General features: G+C 43.0%; 1 protein-coding gene across 1 annotated transcript in view; it reads right to left on the reverse strand.

The window, feature by feature from the left end:
• myo1d (myosin 1D) overlaps positions 1-27217 on the reverse strand; it is a 562434-nt gene that overhangs the window by 387899 nt on the left and 147318 nt on the right. The window contains exons 10-11 of the mRNA XM_078223777.1: positions 19442-19556; positions 18467-18637 (exon numbers count right to left, since the gene is read on the reverse strand). Coding sequence (XP_078079903.1) covers positions 18467-18637; positions 19442-19556 — 286 coding nt within the window. The remainder of the gene's footprint in view (positions 1-18466; positions 18638-19441; positions 19557-27217) is intronic.

Raw genomic sequence — 27217 nt, forward strand, 5'->3', positions numbered from 1 at the left:
CCTGACCGTAGGAGGTCATCACAACCCAGCAGTTTTATTTTCGCTGGAGATCCCCATGTGTGCCAACGTTAGTAGAGATCACCGAATTACCATCAGGAATCATGACTAGCTTTCTCCTCTCACCCATGCCGCAGTCCAGGAGCGGTGTTACAACCCATAACCAGTCCTTAGTGCCACAACTGAAGCCCCTGCTTTCCTCTGATAACAACAACCAGCAGTGATCAGATCATACAACGCATTACTTCAGGAGAGAGAAACAATGTGGAGAAAGGCTGAAAATCAATTTAAAACAGTGGGAAGAAAGAGAAGCTTCAGTGAGAGAAACAGCATGGAGAGGGGTGGAGAAGCAAGCAAAAACAAGGGGAAGGGAGATCAGCTTCAGAGGGAGAAAGTGTGGAGAGAGGCAGAGAAGTGAGTTAAAACAATGAGGAAAGTGAGATGCGGGGGCGGAGTTCATAGTGAAAAAAAATATGAAGAGCGACATCAATTGGATCCAGAAGAGCGGCGTGGGGCAGGGTGGGCCAGGAGGGGCAGCACAGGGCAGCGCGGGGCGAGAGGAGTGGGGCAGGCTGGAGCAAGACTACAAAGCACGAGGGAGAGATGGAAAATATCACAATTGAAAAGTGATGACACTGACTCGCAAGTAGATGATGGTGCATGATGTTAGTTTGTTCATCCTCGTTCTACAGTACAGCCTGGTCTCTAGTCGTCTGGATTTTCCTGCCATTGTTGCAGGATCTTATTCTGCTGGGATTATGTGGTGGTTGGTGTGCAATGACCACCCCACATTAATGGAATCCACGCACAGGCCTCACCCAACCACACCCACCCAAATCAACTTAGGGACATGGAACATCAGGACCCTTATGGACAATCCCAACAGCAGACCTGAACGTCACACTATCATAGTCCAGGAACTCCAGCGCCACAACACTGACATCGCCGCTGAGTGAGATATGCTTGGCAGGAGAAAGCCAGCTTAAAGAACAAGGCAGCAAATACACTTTCTTCTGGAAAGGCAAACCACAAGAAGAACTTTGTCTCTACGGGGTTAGCTTCACCGTAAAAAAAATAAATTGGTTGGACATTTCAACAAACCCCCGTGGAGTGACCAAACGCTTCATGACCCATGGTTCACCCTGCCCCAGAAGCAGCACCCACACCCCAACACTAAATAAAAGAGGCATTCTTCTCTAGCCTCGAACATTCGCTGTCCCACATCCCAAAGGGAAACAAGCTGATTCTCCTCGACAACGTCAATGCAGGAGACAGGAGAGATGCAAATCTTTGGAAAGGCGTGCTAGGCAGGGATGCATGGAGAAAACCAACACCAACGGAGCACTCCCCCTGACAAAATGTCTAGAACCTGACATGGTCATTACAAACACCCTATTCCACCAAAGGGACAAGCAGAATACCTGATGCCAACGTCCTGCTCAAAGGACTGGCACCTAACAGACTACATCATTAGCCGAGTAAGGGACTGAAAAGATGGCCACAACTAGAACCAATGATTGCTGACTGACCAATGACTAATCTGTTCAACCATCTCCAAACCGGCAAAGTTGGAAAAAGCTCTGTCATAGGAGACTCAACGTTGCTGGACTCAAAGACACTGAGAAGAAAGGCCTACTCAGTTGGCACCTCCAAACTAACCTGGTGATAACCCATGAGCCAGAACTGCCCACAGTGGCTAGTCCGCCTTAAAGGCCACTATAGTCAGCACCTGCAAGGAGACGCTCGGGCTCGGGACTAAGAAACACCAAAACTTGTTTAACAAGAATGATCAGGAAATTCAGATTTCCTTGAACGTAAACAGTTCCTGAACTGGCAGCTCTACCAAACCTAGAGTGGAAACAAGCCTACAGACCAGTGAAGGCCGAGATGCAACAAAGAACCCGCGACCTAAAGAACAGATGAGGGTGAAAAGAGTGCAGGAGACACAGCAACTCTCCGACAACTATAACATGTGCGGCTTCTTCAGCGCAATTAAAATCATTTACGGTCCGAGTCCCCAGGGTGCCATCCCACTGAGAACCAAAAATGGAGACATGCTCATCAAAGACAGAAGGGCAGCCAAAGCACACTGGAGAGAGCACTTTGAGGACCTCTTCAACCAAGATGCAGCCTTCGACGCAAATGCCCTCGACACCACCCCGCAACACACTACCCGCCACCATCTCAGCGCAACCCCAGCTCGCTGTGAGGTCGAAAAAACCATCTGACAGCTGAAAAACAACAAAGCCTCTGGCGCAGATTGAATCCCCACTGAGAGACACACTTGTCAAAAATCCACAAACTTATCACCCTTGTCTGGAACCAAGAGAGCATGCCAGGGCACATCAGAGATGTCTTAATTGTGGCCATCTTCAAACGAAGAGACAGCTCTGACCCTGGAAATTACAGAGGGATTTCCCTACTCTCTGCCACGGAAAAGGTCATCGCGTGAATTCTCTTCAACCACCTCTTCCAGTGGCTGAAGAGCTCCTCTGAGTTTCAGTGCGGCTTCCACCCATCAAGAGGCATATTAGACCTGATCGTCAGCGTGTGACAAATCCAGGAAAAGTGCAGAGAACAACATCAACCTTTGTACAAGACCTTCTTAGATCTCACAAAGGCCTTCAACTCTGTCAACTGTGAGGGAATGGGGAAAAATCCGGGTGCCCACAGAAATTCGTAACCCTTCCGTTGCCTGCTCCACGATGACAACCCATGATCCTCACTAACACAACCACTGTAGACCCAATACTTGTGCAAGCTGGGGTCAAACAGGGCTGTGTCATCACACTGATGCCCTTCTCCATCTGCCTAACAGCAACATTCCAGCCCATCACCTTGAAGCTCCCCACTGGAATGGAGCTAACCTACCAGACAACGGGAAACTGTTCAGCCTCTAACACCTCCAAGCCAGAACCAAGACTACCCCAACTTCTGTCATCGAGCTGACGTCTGCACACACGCGCGCACGCACGCACGCACGCACACAGAGGCTGAGCTAAATTCACCAATGCATTCACCAAGGCATGAGAGAGAATATGCCTCAGGCTAAATATCTGGAAAACAAAGATTCTCTACCAGCCCGCTTTTGCCACACAAAACTGCTGCCTGACCATGCTGAGCTCCTGGACAATGCAGATCATTTCCCATGCCTTGGGAGCTTCCCCTTGGCAGAAGCAGACATTGACGATGAAATCCAGCATCAACTCCAGTGCGCCAATGCAGTCTTCTGACACCTGAGGAACATATATGAAGACCGAGACCTCAAATTCAACACCAAGCTCGTGGTCTACAGGTCAGCTGTGGTTCCCGTCCTCCTGCATGCATCAAAAACATGGACAATGTACAGCAGACACCTCAAATCCCTGGAGAGATATCACCAACGTGGCCTCCGCAAAATCCTGCAAGTCCACTGGTAGGATAGGCATGCCAATGTAAGCATCCTCTCCCAGGCTGATATCCTCAGTATTGAGGAACTGGTCACGCTCGACCAGCTGCGATAGGTTGGCCACATTGTCTGTATGCCCAACACAAGACTCCTGAAACAAGTGCTCTACTCCAAGCTTCACAATAGCAAGTGATCACTAGGAGGGCAGAGGAAATGCTACAAGGACACTCTGAAAGCCTCCCTAAATAAATGCAACACCCCCATCGATATGTGGGAATCGCTTGCCCTCAAACGCACAAACTGGAGAACAAGCATCTGTGAAAAGTGCCAATCACCTTGAGCGTCACCAGGTGGAGCATGCCGAGACCAAGTGTAAGCAGCGGAAAGAGAGCGCAGAATCCAGAGCGCCGCACCCACCTCATCAACCACCACCTGCCAAGCCTGCAGCAGGGTCTGCAGCTCCTGGATTGGACTATTCAGCCACCGCAGAACCCACCTCCTCGGAGTGGAAGCATGTCACCTTCAACCCGGAGGGACTGCCAAATAAGGAGATAACTCAATACTGCCATCAAACAAGTGTCTTTATTCCAAAAAATCATAGAGGCTAAACTACTTTAATATTCCACCAATAACAAATAAAATGGACAGTGGAGGCAAAAAAAAAAACTTATCCAAAGTTGTTTAAAATAGTACAGGTTTTACGGATCCTGGGTTCCATAAAGAATTTGTCCACAAGCCATTTTCCCCTTGCTTTGATGATGTGATATCTGTTCATACATTGCTGCTCACTTTTGGGTCTCCCGTTATTCCTGAACAAAGCCATGATCAACAAACTCCCACTCCAATGACTCAGACAATACTAATCCTTAATCAGCTTCAAGTTGATTCATTGTAGTGACTCAAGACGAACTCTCCATTCTGCTTCTGTCCTTGTTTAATGCTCATGATAGAATGAGTATGATTACTGACTCAAGGTGTGGCAGATGTCATTGCTCCACAGCAAGCACTGACTCCAAGGTACTATGCTACCAATTATCTTTTCTTCAAAGACACAACATGACATTCAATGTTGTTTGAGATTAAAATGCAAAAGAATATGGGAAGTATGTGTTTAACTGCCACCTATCAGCCGCAGAATAATGAGGACATGATCTGCTGCTATTATCCTTTTTGGGATGAGTGTGATGTTAACTTTCTTAATAGTGCAAAATTTAAGATGTATAATGAACCCATTTGTCACTTGCCAGCATTGGTACAGAAATTCCTGCACCACTGGTTGAAGTTGCACTTGTCAAGGAGCAAGAGCTGAATAATGCTGAAACAGGTTAAAACAGCAATAGCAGCAGCTCAGGAAAGACAGCTGTCTTCTTCCTTGTACTAAGAAAAATGTGCAATATCTTTCCTAAGAAATTAAAAAATTATAAACACCCACTCCATCTCATGGCAGAATTTACATAAATGCAACTCCGAGTCTTTACACGTGTGTTCAAATCTCTCTAGGCTGATAGGAAAGAAACTCTTCTCTCACTTCTCCCCTGCCCCCACACACTTGCACAGCAATCTGCCTCTTTCACCTTAAAAAAAATCTAGGCCAGCAATAAGTAGGTCAAATAATCCCCATGCGGTATCAAGGGAACAAATTGCAGATCACTGTGACAGCTTTCGGCCAGTTAGATTTCTGCCAATCGCAGGAGAAGGAATGGAATACAAGATCAATCTTTCATTATCAGATTGCTGGATTTTAATTAACAGCATTTTTCTTTCAAATGTTACTCTATTGTCCTGTGCCAAGTGGATAAGATATGGACATGTTTTTGTGATTTCTGATATTTTGAACTCCTCTTGTGCCCACCTAGTGCTCACAAGGAGGAGTGGAGGGGCGACCAGTCACTTCCTCAGATGGGAGGTGTTACTAACAGGTAACGCTAGTCATATCTGATATCATCATAATTCAATAACCACACAAGCATGAGTGATGCAGCTAAACCACCAAGCATCAATCTAGGCACTGGAAACAATAATGACACACACAACTTCTAGACGCTGCAATGTGCTCCCCACTAACACCTGGGAACTTGTGCCAGAATTGGGAGAATTGTTCCACAGACTGGTCAAACAACAGCCTGAAATAGTCACACACACTGAATCATTCCTTACAGACAATATTCCAGACACCATTAACATTTGGTGGCATCACCATTGCTATAGCCCCAATATCATCATTTTGGGAGCTACCATTGACCAGAAGCTTAACTGGACAAGTCATATAAATACTGTGGCTACAACAGCAGGTCAGAGGCTAGGAATTCTGAGGTGAGTAACTCATCTCCTGACTGCCCAAAGCCAGTCCACCATCAGGAGTGTGATGGAATACTCTCCACTTACCTGGAAGAGAACAGATCCAAAAACACCCAAAAAGCTCAACTCCATCCAGGACAAAGCAACCTGCTTGACTGGCACCCCATCCACCACTGATGCACAGTGACGATGGGTACAGAAAGTACACTGCAATAGCTCGCTAAGCCTGCTTGAACAGCATCTTCCAAACTCGCAATCTCTACCATCTGGAAGGACAAGAGCAGTAGATGCTTGGGAAAGCCACCACCTGCACAATCCCCTCAAGCCACACTCTATCCTGACTTGGAACAATATTGCTGTTCTGTTATTGTTGTTGGGTCAAAAACCTGGAACTCCCTTCATAAAAGCAATGTGGTTGTACCTACACTACATGCTTTGCAGTGGTTCAAGAAAGTGGCTCACCATCACCTTCAAGGGCAATTAGGGATGGGCAACAAATGCTGACTTAGCCAGTGATGTCCACGTCTATGAAAGAATTTTTTTAAAAAGCACTGTTTGTTCACTTACATCCCAGGATTGTAATCAGCTGCAGAGTCTAGGGAGGACCCTCGATTTGGCACCACTTTGATTCAAGTCAGTTGATCTCAGCCAGAATCGGACTATGATTGGCTTTACATAATGCTCATATAATTTTATGGTATCTGCTGTTGATGTCAGGGTCACCTGTGATACTCACATCACCTTACTAAACATGATACAGACAAATCTGCAAAAATATCAATTAAATTATCAATACCCAGGGGGTTTGAACAGACAGACGCACCCATTTTAAGAAATGTTTAAATTAAAAGGAAACATTGTTTATGACTGCATCAGTTAAGTTTGCTCTTTGCAATCTTACAGAGAAGAATGGGACTATGTTGCAATTCACTCAAGATTAAATCTGCTCAGTTATTGACCACAAGCTGGCCTCCACAAGTTTTATTTACCCACCCCCGACCCTGTTTTAATACATGCAATATTTCACTGTGCTCAAGGTTTATGCATATTTTATGAACAATATGAATTAATATGAAGCAGCAAGGGAGTTATTATGAGTGTTGTTGTTCAGTGGCACACTTCATTGGAGTTTTGATTATCAAGTGACGAGTTTTGAGTTTGTACCTCCTATGCCGTCATTCTCCTGATGTGCCAATGGACACTTCCTCATGTTGGCAGGGGTGTGTGGGAAAGCAGCAGGAAACAAAAAAAAGAAAGAAAGTGGGTAATGAAATGAGTAACCATACCTCTGTTGCTGTCCTTAAGGATTCTACCAAACATAGAGTGAGCAGGTCTAAAAAGCATATATGGTCACACCCTATCTGGCAGAGGTAACAAATTTCACTTTAAAACAGAGGGGTACAAGTGTACGCGATAAAGTACAATAAAAATATCATTTCACCTTAAATCTTGTTAGTGTGGAACTACTGTTCTGCGAAGGGGGAAAGATCTGTTTGATCTGAGAAGCAAGATCCAATCGCTACATTGAAACCCTGCCATCCACTTGCATTCACCTACTAAATTCAGTTGCACAGTGTAAACCATTAGATGACAGACATGACAAAGTGGAACTCACACTATATATCGAAAGGAAGCTGAAGCTGAAATCATTTTCATTTAATTACAGAAATATCTGAACAAAATCAGGAATTTGTATTAATCCATTTGATTGACCATATAGAACAGATTATCATTAATTTTAAAAGGCAACAATTGCATGAACTGAAACATCAACTGAGATCTCACTTTAGCTACTTCTAGCTTTACTGATAATATATTTGTGCAAAATTTCTGGTTCTACTCCAATGGAGTTAGCTAAACTGCTTCAAATAAAGGGAATCGATGAATGTACAAAATGCATAGAAGAGTTTTGTACTAGCCTGTTATCCAATTAAATCTCATCCCCAAATGTGTTTTATTAAATAACAGAATTGCGATAAAGAATGGGATTGGTTAGAATGTCAAAGCATGGTGCTATTTTAAAACGCTGGTTCTATATGGCACAATGCATGAAGCGAAACAATCTATCAGTATTATAGTGAAAGCCGGGACCAGCCTTCACAAATTCCAATTTTCGCTAAGTTAATGTACAATCTGGCAACATAAATACTGTGCATCATACAAAATTAGGCAGACATGATTAGGTATTTGAAATATCAGATGTTCCAAATGAGCACAATGCTGTTCAGAACTGCTTTGTTATCCTTAAGTGCATTCAACGGAGGTATGAAATGGGCATTGACAGCCCTCTATAGGAAATGAAAATTATTTCAGTTTTTAATACAGGAACAATCATTTCAGCTCTTCTGCGACTTCTTTTGCACAATTTGCTAACCACAGTTTAGACAGGCACTGACTCACAGTGTGTAATTTCCTGAAATGATTCCATTTGTCATATTACACTGTCACTATACCATCATCAGCCACTTCCACCTTCTGAGAAACAGTCTGAATGTGTTAAAGCAGCTGGTGAACACTGCAGATGAGATCATTAGGTGATACTTCAAGTCAGCCCAATGAACATAAACCATTAAGAGCGCTGCACAGGAAGAGGGTGTGATCTCCCTTTAGTCATTGTGACAGCATTCAGATGGAGTTTGTCATTAAATGCTCATTTTAACATTTTCAACCTTCTTAAGCTATTAATTAATTGCATGTGCTAATCCTTAAACCGATCATGGAGAATCATTTATATTCCACGTTAAAAATATCAGAGCTGCTTGCATTTCCTCTCTGTGCCATTTCACTTCCTGTTGTCACAGCTTTATCTCACCCATGCGTCAACCTTTTCTGTAATAAATTCCTATGCCACATCCTTACTGACAAAAGCCCATGTAAACTCATCAGACAGATTGCATTATCAAGCCTCCAGGTTCCCAGACTTCTCTCAAAAGGCTGTTTTGTTTTCCTCTCAATAACTCAAATTTCTAACATCTAAAATACAAAAACATACACATTTTACAATAACGAGCTTATTTATCCATTGAGTTATCTTTTAATACTTCACTAAAATTTAAGCTTGAAGGCCAAAACTTCACACTAAATCATGGACTTGCAGCCGATACTTTTGCCCAAAGCAACAAGGCCTTCAGGATGAGTATGTGTGCGGTACATAATTTCCTAGGATGCCTTAGGGACAGGCAACTAAAACAAATAATTTTGCTTCCTTTACCCCACAGGTTGCTTTGTGAAAAATATTCTGAAGCTAGAGAGAGATAACTTTTTTTTAAAAACTGACTCAGACAGAAAGAAAATTACAATGATAAACCTAGTTGTGGCCTTCATTTAGTATTTGATATATTAGAATATGAGAGACTGAGGTGGGGGTGGGGGGAAGGGAATGCACTGGAAGAAGCGGAGAGAAAGAGGTGCACTGAGGTCAGAGACAGAAATGTGTGCGCCTTATTACAATTTTACTTGAATTTCCAAAAAAGCAGCAGCAGTTGAATTTGAAAACATGCCAATTATCTCCATCTATTTTGTTGATCATAGAATCCTTACAGTGCAGGAGGCCAATCGGCCCATCGAATCTGCACCGAAAACAATCCCACCCAAGGCCTATCCCCATAACCCCACCTATTAACCCTGCTAACCCCCCTGACATTAAAGGTTAATTTAGCATGGTTAATCCACCTAACCCGCACATCTTTGGACTGTAGGGGAAACCGAAGCACCTGCAGGAAACCCACGCAGACACGGGACGAATGTGCAAATTCCGCACAGACAGTCACACTAAGGCTGGAATTGAACCTGGGTCCCTAGCTCTGTGAGGCAGCAGTGCTAATCACTGTGCCACCCTGATAGTTCAAATAGGTCAATGATAATAGTCAATGATAATAGGTCAATAGTAACAGGGAGGTGGAGGAGCAGATAGGGAAACAGATCCTGGAGAGATGCAATAATAGCAGAGTTGTTGTGATGGGAGACTTTAATTTCCCAAACATAGATTGGAATATCCCTAGGGTAAGGGGATTGGATGGGGAGGAGTTCGTTAGGTGTGTTCAGGAGGGTTCCCTAACACAGCATGTGGACAAGCCTACAAGAGGAGAGGCTGTACTTGATCTGATACTGACCAATGAACCTGGACAGGTGTCAGATCTCTCAATGGGAGAGCATCTTGAGGATAGCGATCATAACTCCATCTCCTTTATGCTTGCATTGGAAAAAGAGAGGATCAGGCAAGCTAGGAAAGCGTTTATATGGAGCAAGGGGAAATATGAAGACATAAGGCAGCAAATTAGAGGAGTAAATTGGAAGGAGGTATTCTCGGGGAAATCTACTGAAGAGAGGTGGCAGTTTTTCAAGGAATGTCTGTCGAGAGTTCTACAGGACAACGTTCCGAGCAGGCAGGCAGGGAGTTGATAGGTTAAAGGAATCGTGGTGCACGAATGCTGTGCGGGACCTAATCGAGAAGAAAAGGAAAGCATACAAAAGGTTCAGAGAGCTTGGCGAAGATAGGGATCTAGATGAGTATACGACTTGTAGGAAGGGACTAAAGAAAGAAATTAGGAGAGCCAGAAGGGGTCACGAGAAGGCCTTGGCAGGTAGGATTAAGGAAAACCCTAAGGCATTCTATAAATATGTGAAGAGTAAAAGGATGAGACGTGAAGGAATAGGGCCTATAAAAGGTGAAGGTGGGAAAGTCTGTACGGAACCAGTAGAAATGGCAGAGGTCCTTAATGAGTATTTTGCCTCGGTTTTCACAGAGAAGGACCTGGGTGGATGTATTGCGGGCTTGCGGTGGACTGAAAAGATTGAGTATGTGGACTTTAACAAAGAGGTTGTGCTGGAATCTTTGAATGGCATCAAGATAGATAAGTCGCCGGGTCTGGATGGGATGTACCCCAGATTACTGTGGGAGATGAGGGAAGAGATTGCAGAGCCTCTGGCGATGATCTTTGCGTCGTCGATGGAGACGAGAGAGGTGCCGGAGGATTGCAGATGTGGTTTCTATTTTCAAGAAGGGGAATAGGGACAGCCCAGGAAATTACCAACCGGTGAGTCTAACCTCAGTGGTTGGTAAGCTGATGGAGAAGATCCTGAGGGACAAGATTTATGAGCATTTAGAGAGGTTTCGTATGCTCAAGAATACTCAGCATGGCTTTGTCAAAGGCAGATCGTGCCTTACGAGCCTGGTGGAGTTCTTCGAAAATGTGACTAAACACATTGACGAAGGGAAAGTGGTAGATGTGGTTTATATGGATTGTAGCAAGGCGTTCGATAAGGTCCCCCATGCAAGGCTTCTAGAAAAAGTGAGAGGGCATGGGATCCAAGGGGCTGCTGCCCTGTGGATCCAGAACTGGCTTGCCCAAAGGAGGCAGAGAGTGTGTATAGATGGGTCTTTTTCTAAATGGAGGTCGGTCACCAGTGGTGTGCCCCAGGGATCTGTTCTGGGACCCTTGCTGTTTGTCATTTTCATAAATGACCTGGATGAGGAAGTGGAGGGATGGGTTGGTAAGTTTGCCGATGACACGAAGGTTGGTGGGGTTGTGGATAGTCTGGAGGGATGTCAGAAGTTACAGAGGGACATTGATAGGATGCAAGACTGGACGGAGAAGTGGCAGATGGACTTCAACCCAGATAAATGCATAGTGGTCCATTTTGGCAGGTCAAATGGGATGAAGGAGTACAATATAAAGGGAAAGACTCTTAGTACTGCAGAGGATCAGAAGGATCTTGGGGTCCGGGTCCATAGGACTCTTAAATCGGCCCCGCAGGTGGAGGAGGTGGTTAAGAAGGCGTATGGTGTGCTGGCCTTTATCAATCGAGGGATTGAGTTTAGGAGTCTGGGGATAATGATGCAGCTATATAAGACCCTCGTCAGACCCCACTTGGAGTACTGTGCTCAGTCCTGGTCGCCTCATTACAGGATGTGGAAAAGGTTGAAAGGGTGCAGAGGAGATTTACAAGGATGTTGCCTGAATTGAGTGGCATGCCTTATGAGGATAGGCTGAGGGAGCTCAGTCTTTTCTCCTTGGAGAGACGTAGGATGAGAGGAGACCTAATAGAGGTATATAAGATGTTGAGAGGCATAGATCGGGTGAACTCTGAGGCTTTTTCTGAGGGTGGAAATGGCTGCTACGAGAGGACACAGGTTTAAGGTGCTGTGGGGTAGGTACAGGGAGATGTTAGGAGGAAGTTTTTCACACAGAGGGTGGTGGGCGAGTGGAATCGGCTGCCATCAGTGGTGGTGGAGGCAAACTCAATAGGGTCTTTTAAGAGACTCCTGGATGAGTACATGGGACTTAATAGGATGGAGGGTTATAGGTAGGCCTAAAAGGTCGGGATATGTTCGGCACAACTTGTGGGGCCGAAGGGCCTGTTTTGTGCTGTAGTTTTTCTATGTTTCTATAATTGGTTGACACCACTTAATTTCTGAGGTCTAGGAGCTAGATAAGGCATGGAGGCTTTATTTGTTAAAAACATGTCTTAACTTTGGAAAAGAAACAAAGCCTCTGAATTAAAAATAATGTATATTCAATCCAAACATTTCTTTTTTTAAAAACTATTCTGAAGCCATGTAAGGCTTTGAGCAGCATGGAAACTAAATATTCTGCACACCCTGTCAAGGAGATTGATCAATTGAACTATCTAAAGGGTGATTCCTGCTGACCCAATTGGAAAGTCTTGTCATACAACTCCAAGATCATTCTGTTTTGGAAAGTGATTATTTTCAGTACAATGGATAGTGCATTTCACCTTTCACCAATGCAATCGAGAGTCATCCCAGCTCTGTTAAGTATTGGGAAGATTTTTTTTTCAATATCCTGCTATAAATCCTGTTCCCCAACTCCTCCTGCAGCTTTCTGAGGCTGAACAAGACTTGTTTTAAACCCTGAGCTTCTGACCATGTATTTGTGTCATCTCGAAGACCTCTTTAACAGGGACAACATCCCTGCCCCAGCTCACCTGCTGCTGAAGACTTGACACCTCCAAAGTACTCCTCCCATGCTTCAATCTCCATAAATCCATTTGGCAACTAGTTAAAATTTCTAGCTCTTTGGCAATCAAATGTTACAATACAATTTGTTTCTTATATATGAATAAAATGGGAATAGAGGGATATGATCCCCAGAAGGGTAAGAGGTTTCAGTTCAGTCGTGCAACAAGGTTGGTGCAGGCTTGGAGGGTCGAAGGGTCTGTTCCTGTGCTTTTCTTTGGTCTTTCTTTGTTCTCTTCATACAAATAAATTCAATTGCCAGTACATAGATGGGCCATCACAACCCAGAGATAGCACAGTTTCAGTTCAGGATTTAGTTTATCCTGACCTGATCTAAGTATATTTATTTTTGTGGTACTATTAAATGCTATCAAGTTTTTGAAAAGCCTTGATATTCTAGCAAAATGCAGTTATCTCACCGAGTCCACACTTTTCTGTCATTTTACTTCTGCTTTTATGAAAGTACAAAAAAAATTAAGTCATGTTTGAAATGTTTTGATTTGTGGCAAAATGCTCATCTCACTGAGTTCACACTTTTTCTGTTATTTTGTCATCGCCGATTTCTGTCATCAAAGATAGCTATTCCTCATTTGCATCAAGTCATCTGTTGAGTGCTCTAACATGGCTGTGGAGCCCAACTACAGACCTGCATGGCTTTCTATGGTGCTGATTTTGTTGGGACTGCATAGTCTTTATTGTTCGAAACAAACAATGCCATTACTTGAGGTTGCTCAGTTCTTTTGTGTGCACCTTTCTCCCAGTCTGTGGTGGACATGCCGTATTTTTTGAGGTTTAGCCTCAAGGAGTCCTTAAATCTTAATCTCAGCTACCTAGCAGGAGGTGTCCAAATTTAGGTTGTGAATATATGATCGCCTTTGGGATTTTATCTTATGTCATATGGACTACATGTTCACTTCTCTGAGCTGGGCTCTGATGATCAGTGCTTTAATTCCGGCCATTTCTACTCAATGTTGGGTATTTTTTCCTCCCATTCGATACCCATGATTTTCTAACTTCATCTCATGTGGAATGTGCCCACTGCTTAATATGTCTGGAGTAGGCGGTCCATGCTTCAATGGCATATAGGAGGGTAGTTATTACCACAACTTTCTACACAGCAACTCTTGCTATCTTGTTTCCTCTAGAGTCTCGTGTAAACAGGCAAATGTTGAATTTTCTCTCGCAATTCAATTTGCCACCTCGCTGACAACACAGACATTGCTGGAGATTGCGCTTCTGAGATAGGTGAAGTTATCTACAGCTTTCAGGCACATGTTATTGGTAATTATAGTAGATGGGGTATAGTCAGAAATAGAACATAGAACAGTACAGCACAGAACAGGCCCTTCGGCCCACGATGTTGTGCCGAGCTTTATCTGAAACCAAGATCAAGCTATCCCACTCCCTATCATCCTGGTGTGCTCCATGTGCCTATCCAATAACCGCTTAAATGTTCCTAAAGTGTCTGACTCCACTATCACTGCAGGCAGTCCATTCCACACCCCAACCACTCTCTGCGGAAAGAACCTACCTCTGATATCCTTCCTATATCTCCCACCATGAATCCTATAGTTATGCCCCCTTGTAATAGCTCCATCCACCAGAGGAAATAGTCTTTGAACGTTCACTCTATCTATCCCCTTCATCATTTTATAAACCTCTTAAGTCTCCCCTCAGCCTCCTCCGCTCCAGAGAGAAATTGATGGTGGTTGGAGGAGATCTCTGTTTTCCCTAAGCTGATGGTGAGCCCATAGCCATTAGCCACTTTTAAAAACAGTCCATGATCACGTGAAAGTCGTGTTGATAATGTGACACGAGGGCACAAACAGCAATTTCTGTATTGGTCTATGATACCTTAGTTGAGGATTTCAGTCATCTCAAAGAGATTGCCATCTATTCTGAAATAGTTGCACATCACATCAACATTTCCATCAAGTACCCCACAAAACAGACAGCAAAGAATATAGTAAAGAGCTCAGGGACCATGACAAACCCCTCATTCACGCCACTGATTACATCAAAGGTGGTCAACACATTCACCAAGTCAGTGACTCTGTGCAACACTCCACCGTGAAGTTGTTGTATCAGATGTACAGCTCTATCAGGACATCCAGGTTCGGTTAAGGTTTTCTGCAAGGCCTTGATGTTTATTGTGTCAAAGGCCTTCATCAGGTCAATGAATTGACAGTCGAATCCCACCTGCTCTTGGTGGAATTTCTCTTGTCTTTGCTGAAAGATGGCAATGATGTCACAAGTGTCTCTGCCTTTCTTGAACGCACTCTGACTTTCTGTACATGTTCTTCAATGTGGTTTGCCAGCCTGTCGAGTTGAAGCTTTGTTCAAATCTTACCAGCTCTCACAAGCAGTGTGATTCCTCTGTGGTTTTCACACACAAAGTTTTGTCCTTTTCCTTTGCACAAGTGAACAATCATGGCATCCTTGAATTTGAGAGTGTGCATATTTGTATGATGCATTTTATGTTGATCTACAATGCAAACTTCAACAATTATATAGTGAATGTTACTGCATTGCTTTATTGGCATTTTGTTTGTCCTGGTGTCTGATGTCACATAAGGAACATCGGACTTTCAAGTGTTAAAATAGGGTCGTATTGGAAAATAAGTGCTATAGCAAAATTTCACCAATGTGCACTGTTGAATAAACATTAATACAATAAAGTGTGATTTTCCCAGGTAGTACAATATATGGATTTAAAGTGCCTGTTCAAGTACACAGATGAATTTGTGTGTCAGTACATTAGGCATCTTTACAGAGAAGGGAAGGTGAGAATTTACTGGGCCTCCGATGATGGTAGAAACAAAGCTGCTAAGTGAGGCCTCAACATACACTAAGACTGTGTAAACATTTCAGCTGGAATATTGTGTACGTTTCTGTGTGCCACACTATAGGAACAATGTGAACATATCGGAGAAAGTGCAGGAGAGGTTTACAAGAATGGTTCGAGGGATGAGAAACTTCAGTTATGAGGATAGATTGGCGCTGTTCTCCTTGGAGAGAAGAGGGCTGAGAGGAGATTTCATAGAGATGTTCAAAGTCATGAGGCGGCTGGACAAAATAGACAGGGTAAACCTTTTCTCCCTCATAAAAGGATCAGGAACAAGACAGCACAGATTGAAGATGATTTGCCAAAGAAGCAAATGTGATTTGAGAAAAAACATTTTCACGCGAGCAGTACAGGTCTGGAATGCACTACCTGGAAGTGTGGTGAAGGCAGGTTTAACTGAGGCATTCATGAGGGCATTAGATGATTACTTGAATAGAAACAATATGCATGGGTATGGGGTAAAACCAGGTGAATGGCACTAAGCCACAATACTCATTTAGAGATGTGGTGTTGACATGATGGGCTAAATGGCCTCCTTCTGCACAGTAACAATTCTGTGATTCTTTCGGTCCAATTTATTCAGTCTCTCATTCCAGGACAACCCAGTGAACTTTTGCTTAGCACCTCCCATATAAATATATCCTTTCCCAAATATGGAGACCAAAACTATATACTCCTGGGCACCTGCACAATTGTGGCAAATATTCCCATTTTTGTACTCTAACCCTCTAGTAATAAAGGTCAATATGCTACTTGTCTTCCTAATTGCTTTCTGTCCCTGTGTTTTTATGTTCTTGATACAAATACATGTAGGTCTCACTGAACAAATTTCTTTCAAAAATATTCTGCTTTTCTATTCTTACGACCATAGTGAATAACCTCAGTCTTCCTACATTATATTCATGTTCTACATTGCTGCTCACTCACTTTACCTGTCTATGCTATCTTTGCAACTACTGTGTGTTCTCCTCACAGTTTACATTTCTATTTAAATTTGTATCATCTGCAAAATTGGGTGCATTATTCTTGATCTCTTTTTCGGAGTTATGAATAGAGATTGTAAGTTTCTGAGGCCCCATTACTGTGTTGTGAGGCACTCCATTTGTTGCAGTCTTGAAAATGCACTGTTTATTTCTACTCTGTTTACTGTCCAACACCACTTTCAGAATATCCACAACTCCATAAGCTCTTATCTAGTTCATTACATTTTATGATGTAGCAACTTACCGAATATTTTTTGAAATTTAAATTTATTGCATCTGCTGGTTCCCCATTTTCTACACTCGTGGTTACATCCTTTTGCAAATCTAATAAATTTGTCAAATACAAATTTCCTGTTGGATGAAGCCTCTTTTTTGTTTCGAATACAGGAGAAATGAATGAGTGTAGAAGTTATCAAATCAAATTGTACGTGGACTATACTAAAGAAAGCAACTGGAGAATTACTGCACTGAGGAACCCTTCAATGTCGGAAGATGTTCCATTCTCAGGTCACTTCTGTAGTCATAGATGCAACAGACCACCTTAATGCTGGAATTTGGCTCTCAATCTTAATTTTCTAACTTTTGCTTTGCATGAAAAGTGGAAGGATAGATCCATGATGGCATTTAAAACAACTCCCTGATCTTAACCATAGAAAATGCTCTGGCTTCATGGCTTAGATGTAGAGATATCACAAAATAGCTTACTTATATCACAAAAACTGATGAAATTTCAGTCTTTCTCAGGTGCAATTGCATACACTATCTGCTTTGGAAAGATCACTTTGGATTACATTTGCTTGAAGATATTTTGAGTCGAGCTTGATGATGTTTGATGCACCAACATTACAATCACCTTTACAGCATAGCAGCTACAAATAGCGTTAAATTCCTGATAGCCAGTTGGTGAAGGAAGAAACTAGCGCCAGTTGTTACTTGGAAAAGATTTAATTCAAAATGAACTATTACTGGGAACTATCTCCCCATTCCACTCAACTTCTGCACCAGTAAGTGTCTCTTTATATGTGCTCAAGTAACCATGCAATCAATGCTCTTCACCTGTATGTACTTAACCTCAATTGGTACAATTAACAAACAGTACAAATGCATAATTCAGGACAGGCTGAATGTCACAATACTTAATCAAGACAAAACAGGCAGAAAGTGACTAGTCATACCTAATTATGAAAAACACCAATGGATGAATCACTAACAATAACTTCCATCAGTACAGCACTTCAAATATAAAAAAATGTAAAACCTTCCATGAAACTTCTCTGTTCTAGGAAGATCAATGCCAGCTTCACCAGTCTCATGTAACTGAAGTCCCTTATCCTTGGTAAAATCTCCCAGAGGTTTATCAAAGTTTAACCTAACTTCCTTGCTTTTGTACTCCATGGCTCTATTTATAAAACAAAGGATCACATTTTTTCTAAACATCCTTTTCAACTTGCTCTGCCACCTTTAAATATGTGTAGGTGAGTTCCTAGGCTTTTGGTCTTCCTGCACCCCCTTTGAAACTGTACTACTTTATATCGCTAGTCCACACTGCTCATCCCAAAATGCATCACTTTCACACCTCTATGCATTAAATTTCATCTGCTACATGTCTGTCCATTTTATCATGTCTATGTCCTCCTGAGATCAGCTGCTACCCTCAGTGTTCATCACATTTCCAACTTTGTGTCATTTTTGAATTTTGAAATTATATCCTGCATACATAAGTCCATGTCACTAAACAGGGGGAACAATGGTCCGACCTAACATTGACCCTAGGTGGACACTACTTTATACTTCCCTACTGTCCAAAAAACAATTGCTCCCCACTGCCTTCTACGTTCTGCCCCTTAGCCAATTTTGTATGCACTGCCCCTTTAACTCCACAGACTTAAATTTAGCTAATAAATGCCTTTTGAAAGCCCATACCAAATGCACTACCTCCATCAACCTCCTCCGTTACTTAATCGAAAAACAATTACCTTCCGGCTGGAGTAATGCGCATGTTTTTGCAGTTTGGTGTTCAGAGCATCCAGGAACATCTTGTCGGTGACCTTCCCCACATTTACACAAGCGTCATCAAGAATTGAAATGATGCCCTTGTGTTGCTGTTCCACCAAATCCACAATGATCTGATTGTTAAAGTAGTCGATCTGCAGAAAGGCCAAATAAAGAGAAAGCCATTTTCCATTTGAGCATTCGGACTTTAATCAATTACAGAAGCAACCCTTTAAGCAGCAATCAAAATGATCAGAATTATCATATCATACAGACAATTTGAAGTGGGTATAAGGTGGGGGTAAAAGATCACATTCATTGTGCAAAGCAGCTATCTGTCTGGACTCTATTCAAAGAAAAAATTCAGCAACTACTGAAGCAGAGTAAAGGTGGGGAGGCTTAGGAGTTTAGAGGATTTAACATTTTTGCATTAGGCTAATGTTTCGAGTGGGCTGCAGAAAGAGCAGGGGTGTCCTGGATAATAATTAAAACAGATGATCTGATTGTTAATCATACTGATGATTATGGGATTTTGCTTTGTGCAAACTGGCTACTGAAATCTGACTACTTTGCACTGTCACTATACTCTAAGGTGCGTGTTAAAATTTAGCTGCAGGATCACACTTAGCACTGAAAAATAATGGAATTCACTTTACTTTTAAAGTCAAAATCTGACTAACTCAGTCTTAATTTTCTCCCCAGTTGACAGTGTAGTCTCGAATTGTGGGTTGATTCATGCAGGTATATGAGAAGTACATGAATAAAAGTTACACTGATGAAGCAGGCAGTGCCCTTCTGAAGTATATCATTGCAGTGCCCTTGGTAGGAATTTGGCATACATAACGGACTCATAAAAGGTAGAACAAGCATTAAGTTATGAACAAGAACATCCCAATTCCCCAGCACCTCATTATGATCAGACATGCACACACAGAAAGTAAAACTGTTCTGTTCCTTACATGTCTCCAGGGGATGCCTTCACGTTGATACTCCTCCTGTTCCTGCTTCAGAACAAGCTGGATAAAAAGCTGCTGCAGTTTCTCATTGCAGTAGTTAATACAAAACTGTTCCAAACTGCAGATACAGAAACATACAGTTACCATCAGTAACGTTCAGACTCGCCTATTTTGCTGTTTTCAATTAAATTTTTCCTGGTAATTTAGAACAAATTGAGAGGGGACATAATGTAGGTTCCTACGTTGTGACTAATTCTAATCCTTAAAACTGATTCTGTCCAGTTCTAAAGTCACGATACAGATGCTCATCATTACCCATGTGTCCATTTCTCACGTGAAAGCCTGGGCACTGGATGTTGGCATGAAAAGACAAGCTATCACAGCTGAATGTTTTTTAAAATTCATTTGGGGTGATATGGTGGCAAAGTGGTGAGCACTGCTGCCTCTCAGCACCAGGGACCCGGGTTCGATTCCCTGCTTGGGTCACTGTCTGTGTGGAGTTTGCACATTTTCCCCGCATCTGCGAGTGTTTCCTCTGGGTGCTCCACTTTCCTCCCACAGTCCAAAGATGTGCAGGCTAGGTGGATTGGCCATGCTAAATTGCCCCTTAGTGTCAGGGGAACTAGCTAGGGTAAATGCATGGGGTTGTGAGGATAGGGCCTGTGTGAGATTGTGGTCAGTGCAGACTCGATGGGCCGAGTAGCCTCTTTCTGTACTGTAGGGATTCAATGATTCATAGGTTCAATCCAACAATAGCAGCTAATGGAGTTGAAATTCAATGAATATATCGGGAATATAAAGCTAGCCTCAGTAATGGTGACCAAGAAACTACATTGATTATTGTAAAGACTCATACAGAAGGAGCTTTGGCCAGGTTACAGAATGAGCCCCATCTTCTACCCTATTTCTGCTGAAAGTTCTGCACCATCACCAACAAAAACTGATTCATCCCTGCAGGCCTATTTTATCTTGTGAAGTCAACCCCATTGTGAAAGCGAATCTTATATCACTGCTTTTCAATCTGCCCCAACCTCAGTGAAGGAATTCCCCATGGTACTTTGATTCTGGGCCTCACATGAACCAATATTTATTTTGGATAGCGAATGTGGTCCCGTTGTTTAAGAAGGGTAGCAGGGATAACCCAGGAAATTATAGGTCGGTGAGCTTGACATCCGTGGTAGGGAAGTTGTTGGAGAGGATTCTTAGAGACAGGATGTATGTGCATTTAGAACGGAACAATCTCATTAGTGACAGACAGCATGGTTTTGTAAGAGGGAGGTCGTGCCGTACAAATTTGGAGGAGTTTTTTGAGGAAGTGAAAAAAACGGTTGATGAAGGAAGGGCTGTGGATGTCGTCTATATGGATTTCAGTAAGGCATTTGACAAAGTCCCACATGGCAGGTTGGTTAAGGTGGTTATGGCTCATGGGATACAAGGAGAAGTGGCTAGATGGGTGGAGAACTGGCTTGGCCATAGGAGACAGAGGGTAGTGGTCGAAGGGTCTTTTTCCGGCTGGAGGTCTGTGACCAGTGATGTTCCACAGGGCTCTGTACTGGGACCTCTGCTATTTGTGATATATATAAATGATTTGGAAGAAGGTGTAACTGGTGTAATCAGCAAGTTTGCGGATGACACGAAGATGGCTGGACTTGCGGATAGCGAAGAGCATTGTCGGGCAATACAGCAGGATATAGAAAGGCTGGAAAATTGGGCGGAGAGGTGGCAGTTGGAGTTTAATCCGGATAAATGCGAAGTGATGCATTTTGGAAGAAATAATGTAGGGAGGAGTTATACAATAAATGGCAGAGTCATCAGGAGTATAGAAACACAGAGGGACCTAGGTGTGCAAGTCCACAAATCCTTGAAGGTGGCAACACAGGTGGAGAAGGTGGTGAAGAAGGCATATGGTATGCTTGCCTTTATAGGACGGGGCATAGAGTATAAAAGCTGGAGTCTGATGATGCAGCTGGTTAGGCCACATTTGGAGTACTGCGTCCAGTTCTGGTCGCCGCACTACCAGAAGGACGTGGAGGCGTTAGAGAGAGTGCAGAGAAGGTTTACCAGGATGTTGCCTGGTATGGAGGGTCTTAGCTATGAGGAGAGATTGGGTAAACTGGGGTTGTTCTCCCTGGAAAGACGGAGAATGAGGGGAGATCTAATAGAGGTGTACAAGATTATGAAGGGGATAGATAGGGTGAACGGTGGGAAGCTTTTTCCCAGATCAGAAGTGACGTTCACGAGGGGTCACGGGCTCAAGGTGAGAGGAGCGAAGTATAACTCAGATATGAGAGGGATGTTTTTTACACAGAGGGTGGTGGGGGCCTGGAATGCGCTGCCAAGTAGGGTGGTGGAGGCAGGCACGTTGACATCGTTTAAGACTTACCTGGATAGTCACATGAGCAGCCTGGGAATGGAGGGATACAAATGATTGGTCTAGTTGGACCAAGGAGCGGCACAGGCTTGGAGGGCCGAAGGGCCTGTTTCCTGTGCTGTACTGTACTGTTCTTTGTTCTTTTGTTCTTTGTTCTCTTTGATCTCTGTACGGTAAAACTTTCTTTTCCCTATCCCTCTCTTTATTGTGTGTATAGGGGGGGGACGTTACAGAATGTGTGCAATAAACTAATCTTTTTGGGTTAATTAGTAGGAATTGGATCACACAAAAATCATGGGGTCGGGAACTCTATAATTTATCAAATAAGAAACAAATGAGCGGCGAGTGGAAAAATTAGTGCTGCTTGAACTGCCCCCCCCCAATCCCACACACCTATCCAGAACAATAGAAACTTCATAGAATCATAGAAACCCTACAGTGCAGGAAGAGGCCATTTGGCCCATCGAGTCTGCACCGACCACAATCCCACCCAGACCCTACCCCCATATCCCTACATATTTACCCGCTAATCCCTCTAACCTATACATCTCAGAACACTAAGGGGCAATTTTAGCATGGCCAATCAACCTAACACACACATCTTTGGACTGTGGGAGGAAACCAGAGCACCCGGAGGAAACCCACACAGACACGAGGAGAATGTGCAAACTCCGCACAGTCAGTGATCCAAGCCAGGAATTGAACCCAGGTCCCTGGAGCTGTGAAGCAGCAGTGCTAACCACTGTGCTACCGTGCCGCCCTTATTAGCTTCTGGCCTCTCGCGCTCTCTCTCCCAGACCCTGGCAGACTACTGTGTCCGGGAGTTTTCAGGGGTATCTTAGAAACGCTTCTCCTCAAAATCCATCTCCATGGCAACATGAATCACCTGGTTCTTGTATCCAGATAGAAATGCTGATGAGTTAACTTGAGAGGCCAGCTCTCTTCCATCTTGGAACTAAATAGACAGCTTAAAACACAATTGTTTACAACTCAACGCTTGCCTGGAAATTTGGAGACTCAGTCTACCCACTGTCAGCACACAAGGTGCTGCCATTGTCTCAAGTTTAAACATCTCTCACCTTCTTCCTAGTAAAATAATCCGTGTCCCCTTTATTCTCTAACAATCAAACCACCCAGACTTGCTATCAGACTGACTTCAGAACAGATCACATAAACTTCTTCAATTGAAGGCACAGTTCTAAAACCTAACAATCTTATAAACTATAACACTTTCCAACAGAAGCCAGTAGATACAGCAACAAGGAACATGAGACAAAAATAAGCTCAAATTTGTTGAGTGCAATTATATTGAATTCATCACCTCACCAGTTTGCAACCCGTTCAGTCAGTATGAACTAGGGATTGTAATTATAGGATTCCCATTCAGATGGCTATCTGCCCTTTGATCACTGCTTTGTCTTTGCATCATAGGAATCAAACATCCTTCAGCCTTTCATAAGTTCCTTTGCCAAAGCAAAATAGGAATTAATTTGCAAGCTCTTAATGATCAGCTTCTGTAACTTGGGCAGAAGACCAATAGAAATCATAACTAAATATTGCAAGTGCTGCAGGCCAGGGCTTTCATAGATCATCCACCAATTAGGAAACCCCTCACTGAAATTCACCTTCATAATAGCTTAGGACTGCGAGTATCTGCACTGTGAAACCTATGAGCTAGGGAGGAAACAATAAGACAAAGTATTTATCCAATAAAACTGGAAGTGGCATGAGGTAAAGACCTGGCTGTCCTCTAAACAACAGTGCTAGAATCTCTAAAGAAATGCAGCTTACTTACAAGAAGAGTTTAGTTCTCTAAATTGGAATCAAAATTTCTCATGTCAAAGCAATGTCACATTGAATAGTTGACTTAAAATTTGTTCTAAAAGTTTTGAACAATGTGTACCTAAACTTGTGAAGATCTACATTAAAGTGAACTGCCATCTAATGAAGGCCAAAAGAGCACTATTTTCAAATATCTCACATTAATTAAGAGATGAACGTATACCTCAATAATCCAAAAGGGTCATGAAGTAAAGTTGAATGAAACTGGGCTTAAGCATGTGCCAGAGATGTTCGAAAATCTCCAGAATACGTGGATAATTGCTAACCCACTTACTAAAACACTATTGCATCAGTCTCTTCAGCCTTTCATTACAAATTATATTGGTGGATGTGGTATGGAACAAATCAAGTTATCCATCATTGAAGACAGGAAACCCTGACCTAAAAGTTGTCGTACTGCAAGAAGCAGGCTGCCAGAAGGATGTTTCATGGCTTAGTTACAATATCGATCTCAGACCTCTGCGAGGTCTACCCTGTGAAACAGTCGGTTAGTACCTTGGATAAGTGTTGAAATATTGGAGAATCTTGGTTTTTAACCTAATAAGTAGTCACTGAATCAGTATTCACCATTTGTACTTGTATGCTTTGAGTGGGAATAAGGGACAAACTGTACTTTACAAAAACCTTTTATTTGTGATATATATTGAAGTAAAAATGAAATTAAATTCGGCCAGTTCTGGGAAAGGAATGTGTAATTGGATTGCTTAACAGTGAGGTTATTTCTGAGACTTGACAAAGAACAAAGATCAAAGAAAATTACAGCACAGGAACAGGCCCTTCGGCCCTCCAAGGCTGCACCGATCATGCTGCCTGTCTGAACTAAAACCCCTTACCCTTCTGGGGGACCATTTTCCTCTATTCCCATCCCATTCATGTGTTTGCCCAGGCGGCCCTTAAAAGTCACTATCGTATCTGCTTCCATTACTTCTCCCAGCAGTGAATTCCAGGCACCCACCACCTTCTGTGTAAAAAACCTGCATCGCACATCTCCTTTAAACCTTGCCCCTCCCGCCTTAAACCTATGCCCCCTAGTAATTGACTCGCCCATCCTGGGAAAAAGCTTCTGACTATTCACTCTGTCCATGCCCCTCATAATCTTGCAGACTTCTATCAGCTGTTCCAGTGAGAACAAACCCAGTTTCTCCAACCTCTCCTCATAGCTAATGCCCTCCATACCAGGCAACATCCTGGCATTCATATGGAGATGAGAGCTGGGTAACCAAAACAGGTAAGCAGAAGTTAATTTTAACTTGTGCTGCAAACACCACAAACTCACAGAACTCCTGGCGTGTTCAGGAGAAGAAAGCAGAGCTCTCATCAAAATGGTCAGTTTTCTGTTTGGCGGTAAGAAGAAAACAGAACCCCTGGAACTCTTTTGGTGAAGCAATATGCAAGCTAGCCATGTGGTACTGAATTCTAAAAGCAATGTAAATAGTTCAGGCATGCTAAAGAGCTGACTGCTTGCATCATAGGTGATCAGACTGTGACCCAGTGTGTTGCTGATTGGTCAGTTGAAAAGGAACTCTGGAAAGCTACACCATCAGGACAGTCATGACTCGAGGGAGAGCGAGAAGGGTTCCTTGTCAATGGCAATCACATCTGCCTACCTCAGATGGAATAAGGAGACTCAAGGGCCAAATCTAGAGTGGAAAAGTCAGAGATCCTACTCTCAGAGGCTTAGTTTGAAGACAATGAGACTCCACATGGAGTGATGCAGAGACAATTGAGAGACCTACCTTTGTTGAATTAACTATTTAAAGTGAAAGTCATTGTTTCTACTGAAATGTAAATGAGGATGTAAAAGAGTTGGAAGCAGTACAGAGGAGGTTTACAAGATTGATACCTTGACTGAGCAGGTTGTCTTATGAAGAAAGTTAGACAGATTGGGCTTGTTTCCACTGGAGTTTAGAAGAATGAGGGGTGATGTGATCGAATGTATAAGATCCTGAATGACACTGACAAGGTGGACGTGGAAAGAATGTTTCCTCTTGCGGGTGAGTCCGGAGCTAGAGGGCACTGTTTTAAAACTAGGGGTCGCACTTTTAGGACAGAGATGAGGATAATTTTTTCTCTCCGAGGGTTGTGCGACTTTAGGACTCTCCGCATCAGAAGAGGTCGGAGGTGGAGTCATTGAATTTTTAAAGTTGGAGGTAGATGGATTCTTGTTAGGCAAGGGGATCTAAGGCAATTTAAAAATCAATGTTGTCTATCCGTTCCTTTCTTCAGGGTGGTTTGGGATTACTTAGTTTTCAGGTCATTGGTCTCTTAGCGGATTGTAACAGGAACTGGAGGAAAAGGATATTGAAAAATAGGGTGGTAACAGTAGGGGATTTTAACTTTCCCAACATTGACTGGGAGAGCCATAGTATTAGAGGGTTGGATGAAGAGAAATTTGTTGAGCATATTCAGGAGGAATTTCTCATTCAGTATGTGGATGGTCCGACTAGAAAGGGGGAAAAACTTGACCTCCTCTTGGGAAATAAGGAAGGCAGGTGACAGAAGTGTTAGTGAGGGATCACTTTGGGACCAGTGACCATAATTCAATTAGTTTTAAGATAGCTATGGAGAATGATAGGTCTGGCCCAAAAGTTAAAATTCTAAATTGGGGCAAGGCCAATTTTAGTGGGATCAGGCAGGAACTTTTAAAAGTTAATTGGGGGAGTCTGTGGGAAGGCAAAGGGGAGGCTTTCAAAAGTGTGTTAACCAGGGTTCAGGGTAAACACATTCCTCTTAGAGTGAAGGGCAAGGCTAATAGAAGTAGGGAACCCTGGATGACTTGGGATACTGAGGCCCTGATCAAGAAGAAGGAGGCACGTGACATGCATAGGCAGCTGGGATCAAGTGAATCCCTTGGAGTATAGGGGGTGTAGGAGTAGAGTTAAGAGAGAAATCAGGAGGGCAAAAAAGGGACACGAGATTGTTTTGGCAGATAAGGCAAAAGAGAGTCCAAAGAGCTTCTACAAATACATAAAGGGCAAAAGAGTAACAAGGGAGAGAGTAGGGCCTCTTAGGAATCAACAAGGTCATCTATGTGCGGATCCACAACAGATGGGCGAGATCCTAAATGAATATTTCTCATCAGTATTTACTGTTGAGAAAAGCATGGGTGTTGGGGAACTTGGGGAAATAAATAGTGATGTCTTGAGGAGTGTACATATTACAGATGTGGTGGTGCTGGAAGTCTTAAAGCGCATCAAGGTAGATAAATCCCCGGGACCTGATGAAGTGTATCCCAGAACATTGTCATGCTATGGAGAAAATTGAGAGTCCTTTAGCAGAGATATTTGAGTCATCAATAGTCACAGGTGAGGTGCCTGAAGATTGGAGTGTGGCAAATGTTGTGCCTTTGTTTAAAAAGAGTTGCAGGGAAAAAGCCTGGGAACTACAGGCCAGTGAGCCTCACATCTGTGGTGGGTAAGTTGTTGGAAGGTGTTTTGAGAGACAGGATCTACGGGCATTTAGAGATGCAAGGACTGATGAGGGACAGTCAGCATGGCTTTGTGAATGGAAAATCATGTCACACAAATTTGATTGAGTTTTTTGAAGGGGCAATCAAGAAGGTAGAT

Source organism: Mustelus asterias, chromosome 11 (assembly GCF_964213995.1).
Source record: "Mustelus asterias chromosome 11, sMusAst1.hap1.1, whole genome shotgun sequence".
NCBI classification, from domain to species: domain Eukaryota; kingdom Metazoa; phylum Chordata; class Chondrichthyes; order Carcharhiniformes; family Triakidae; genus Mustelus; species Mustelus asterias.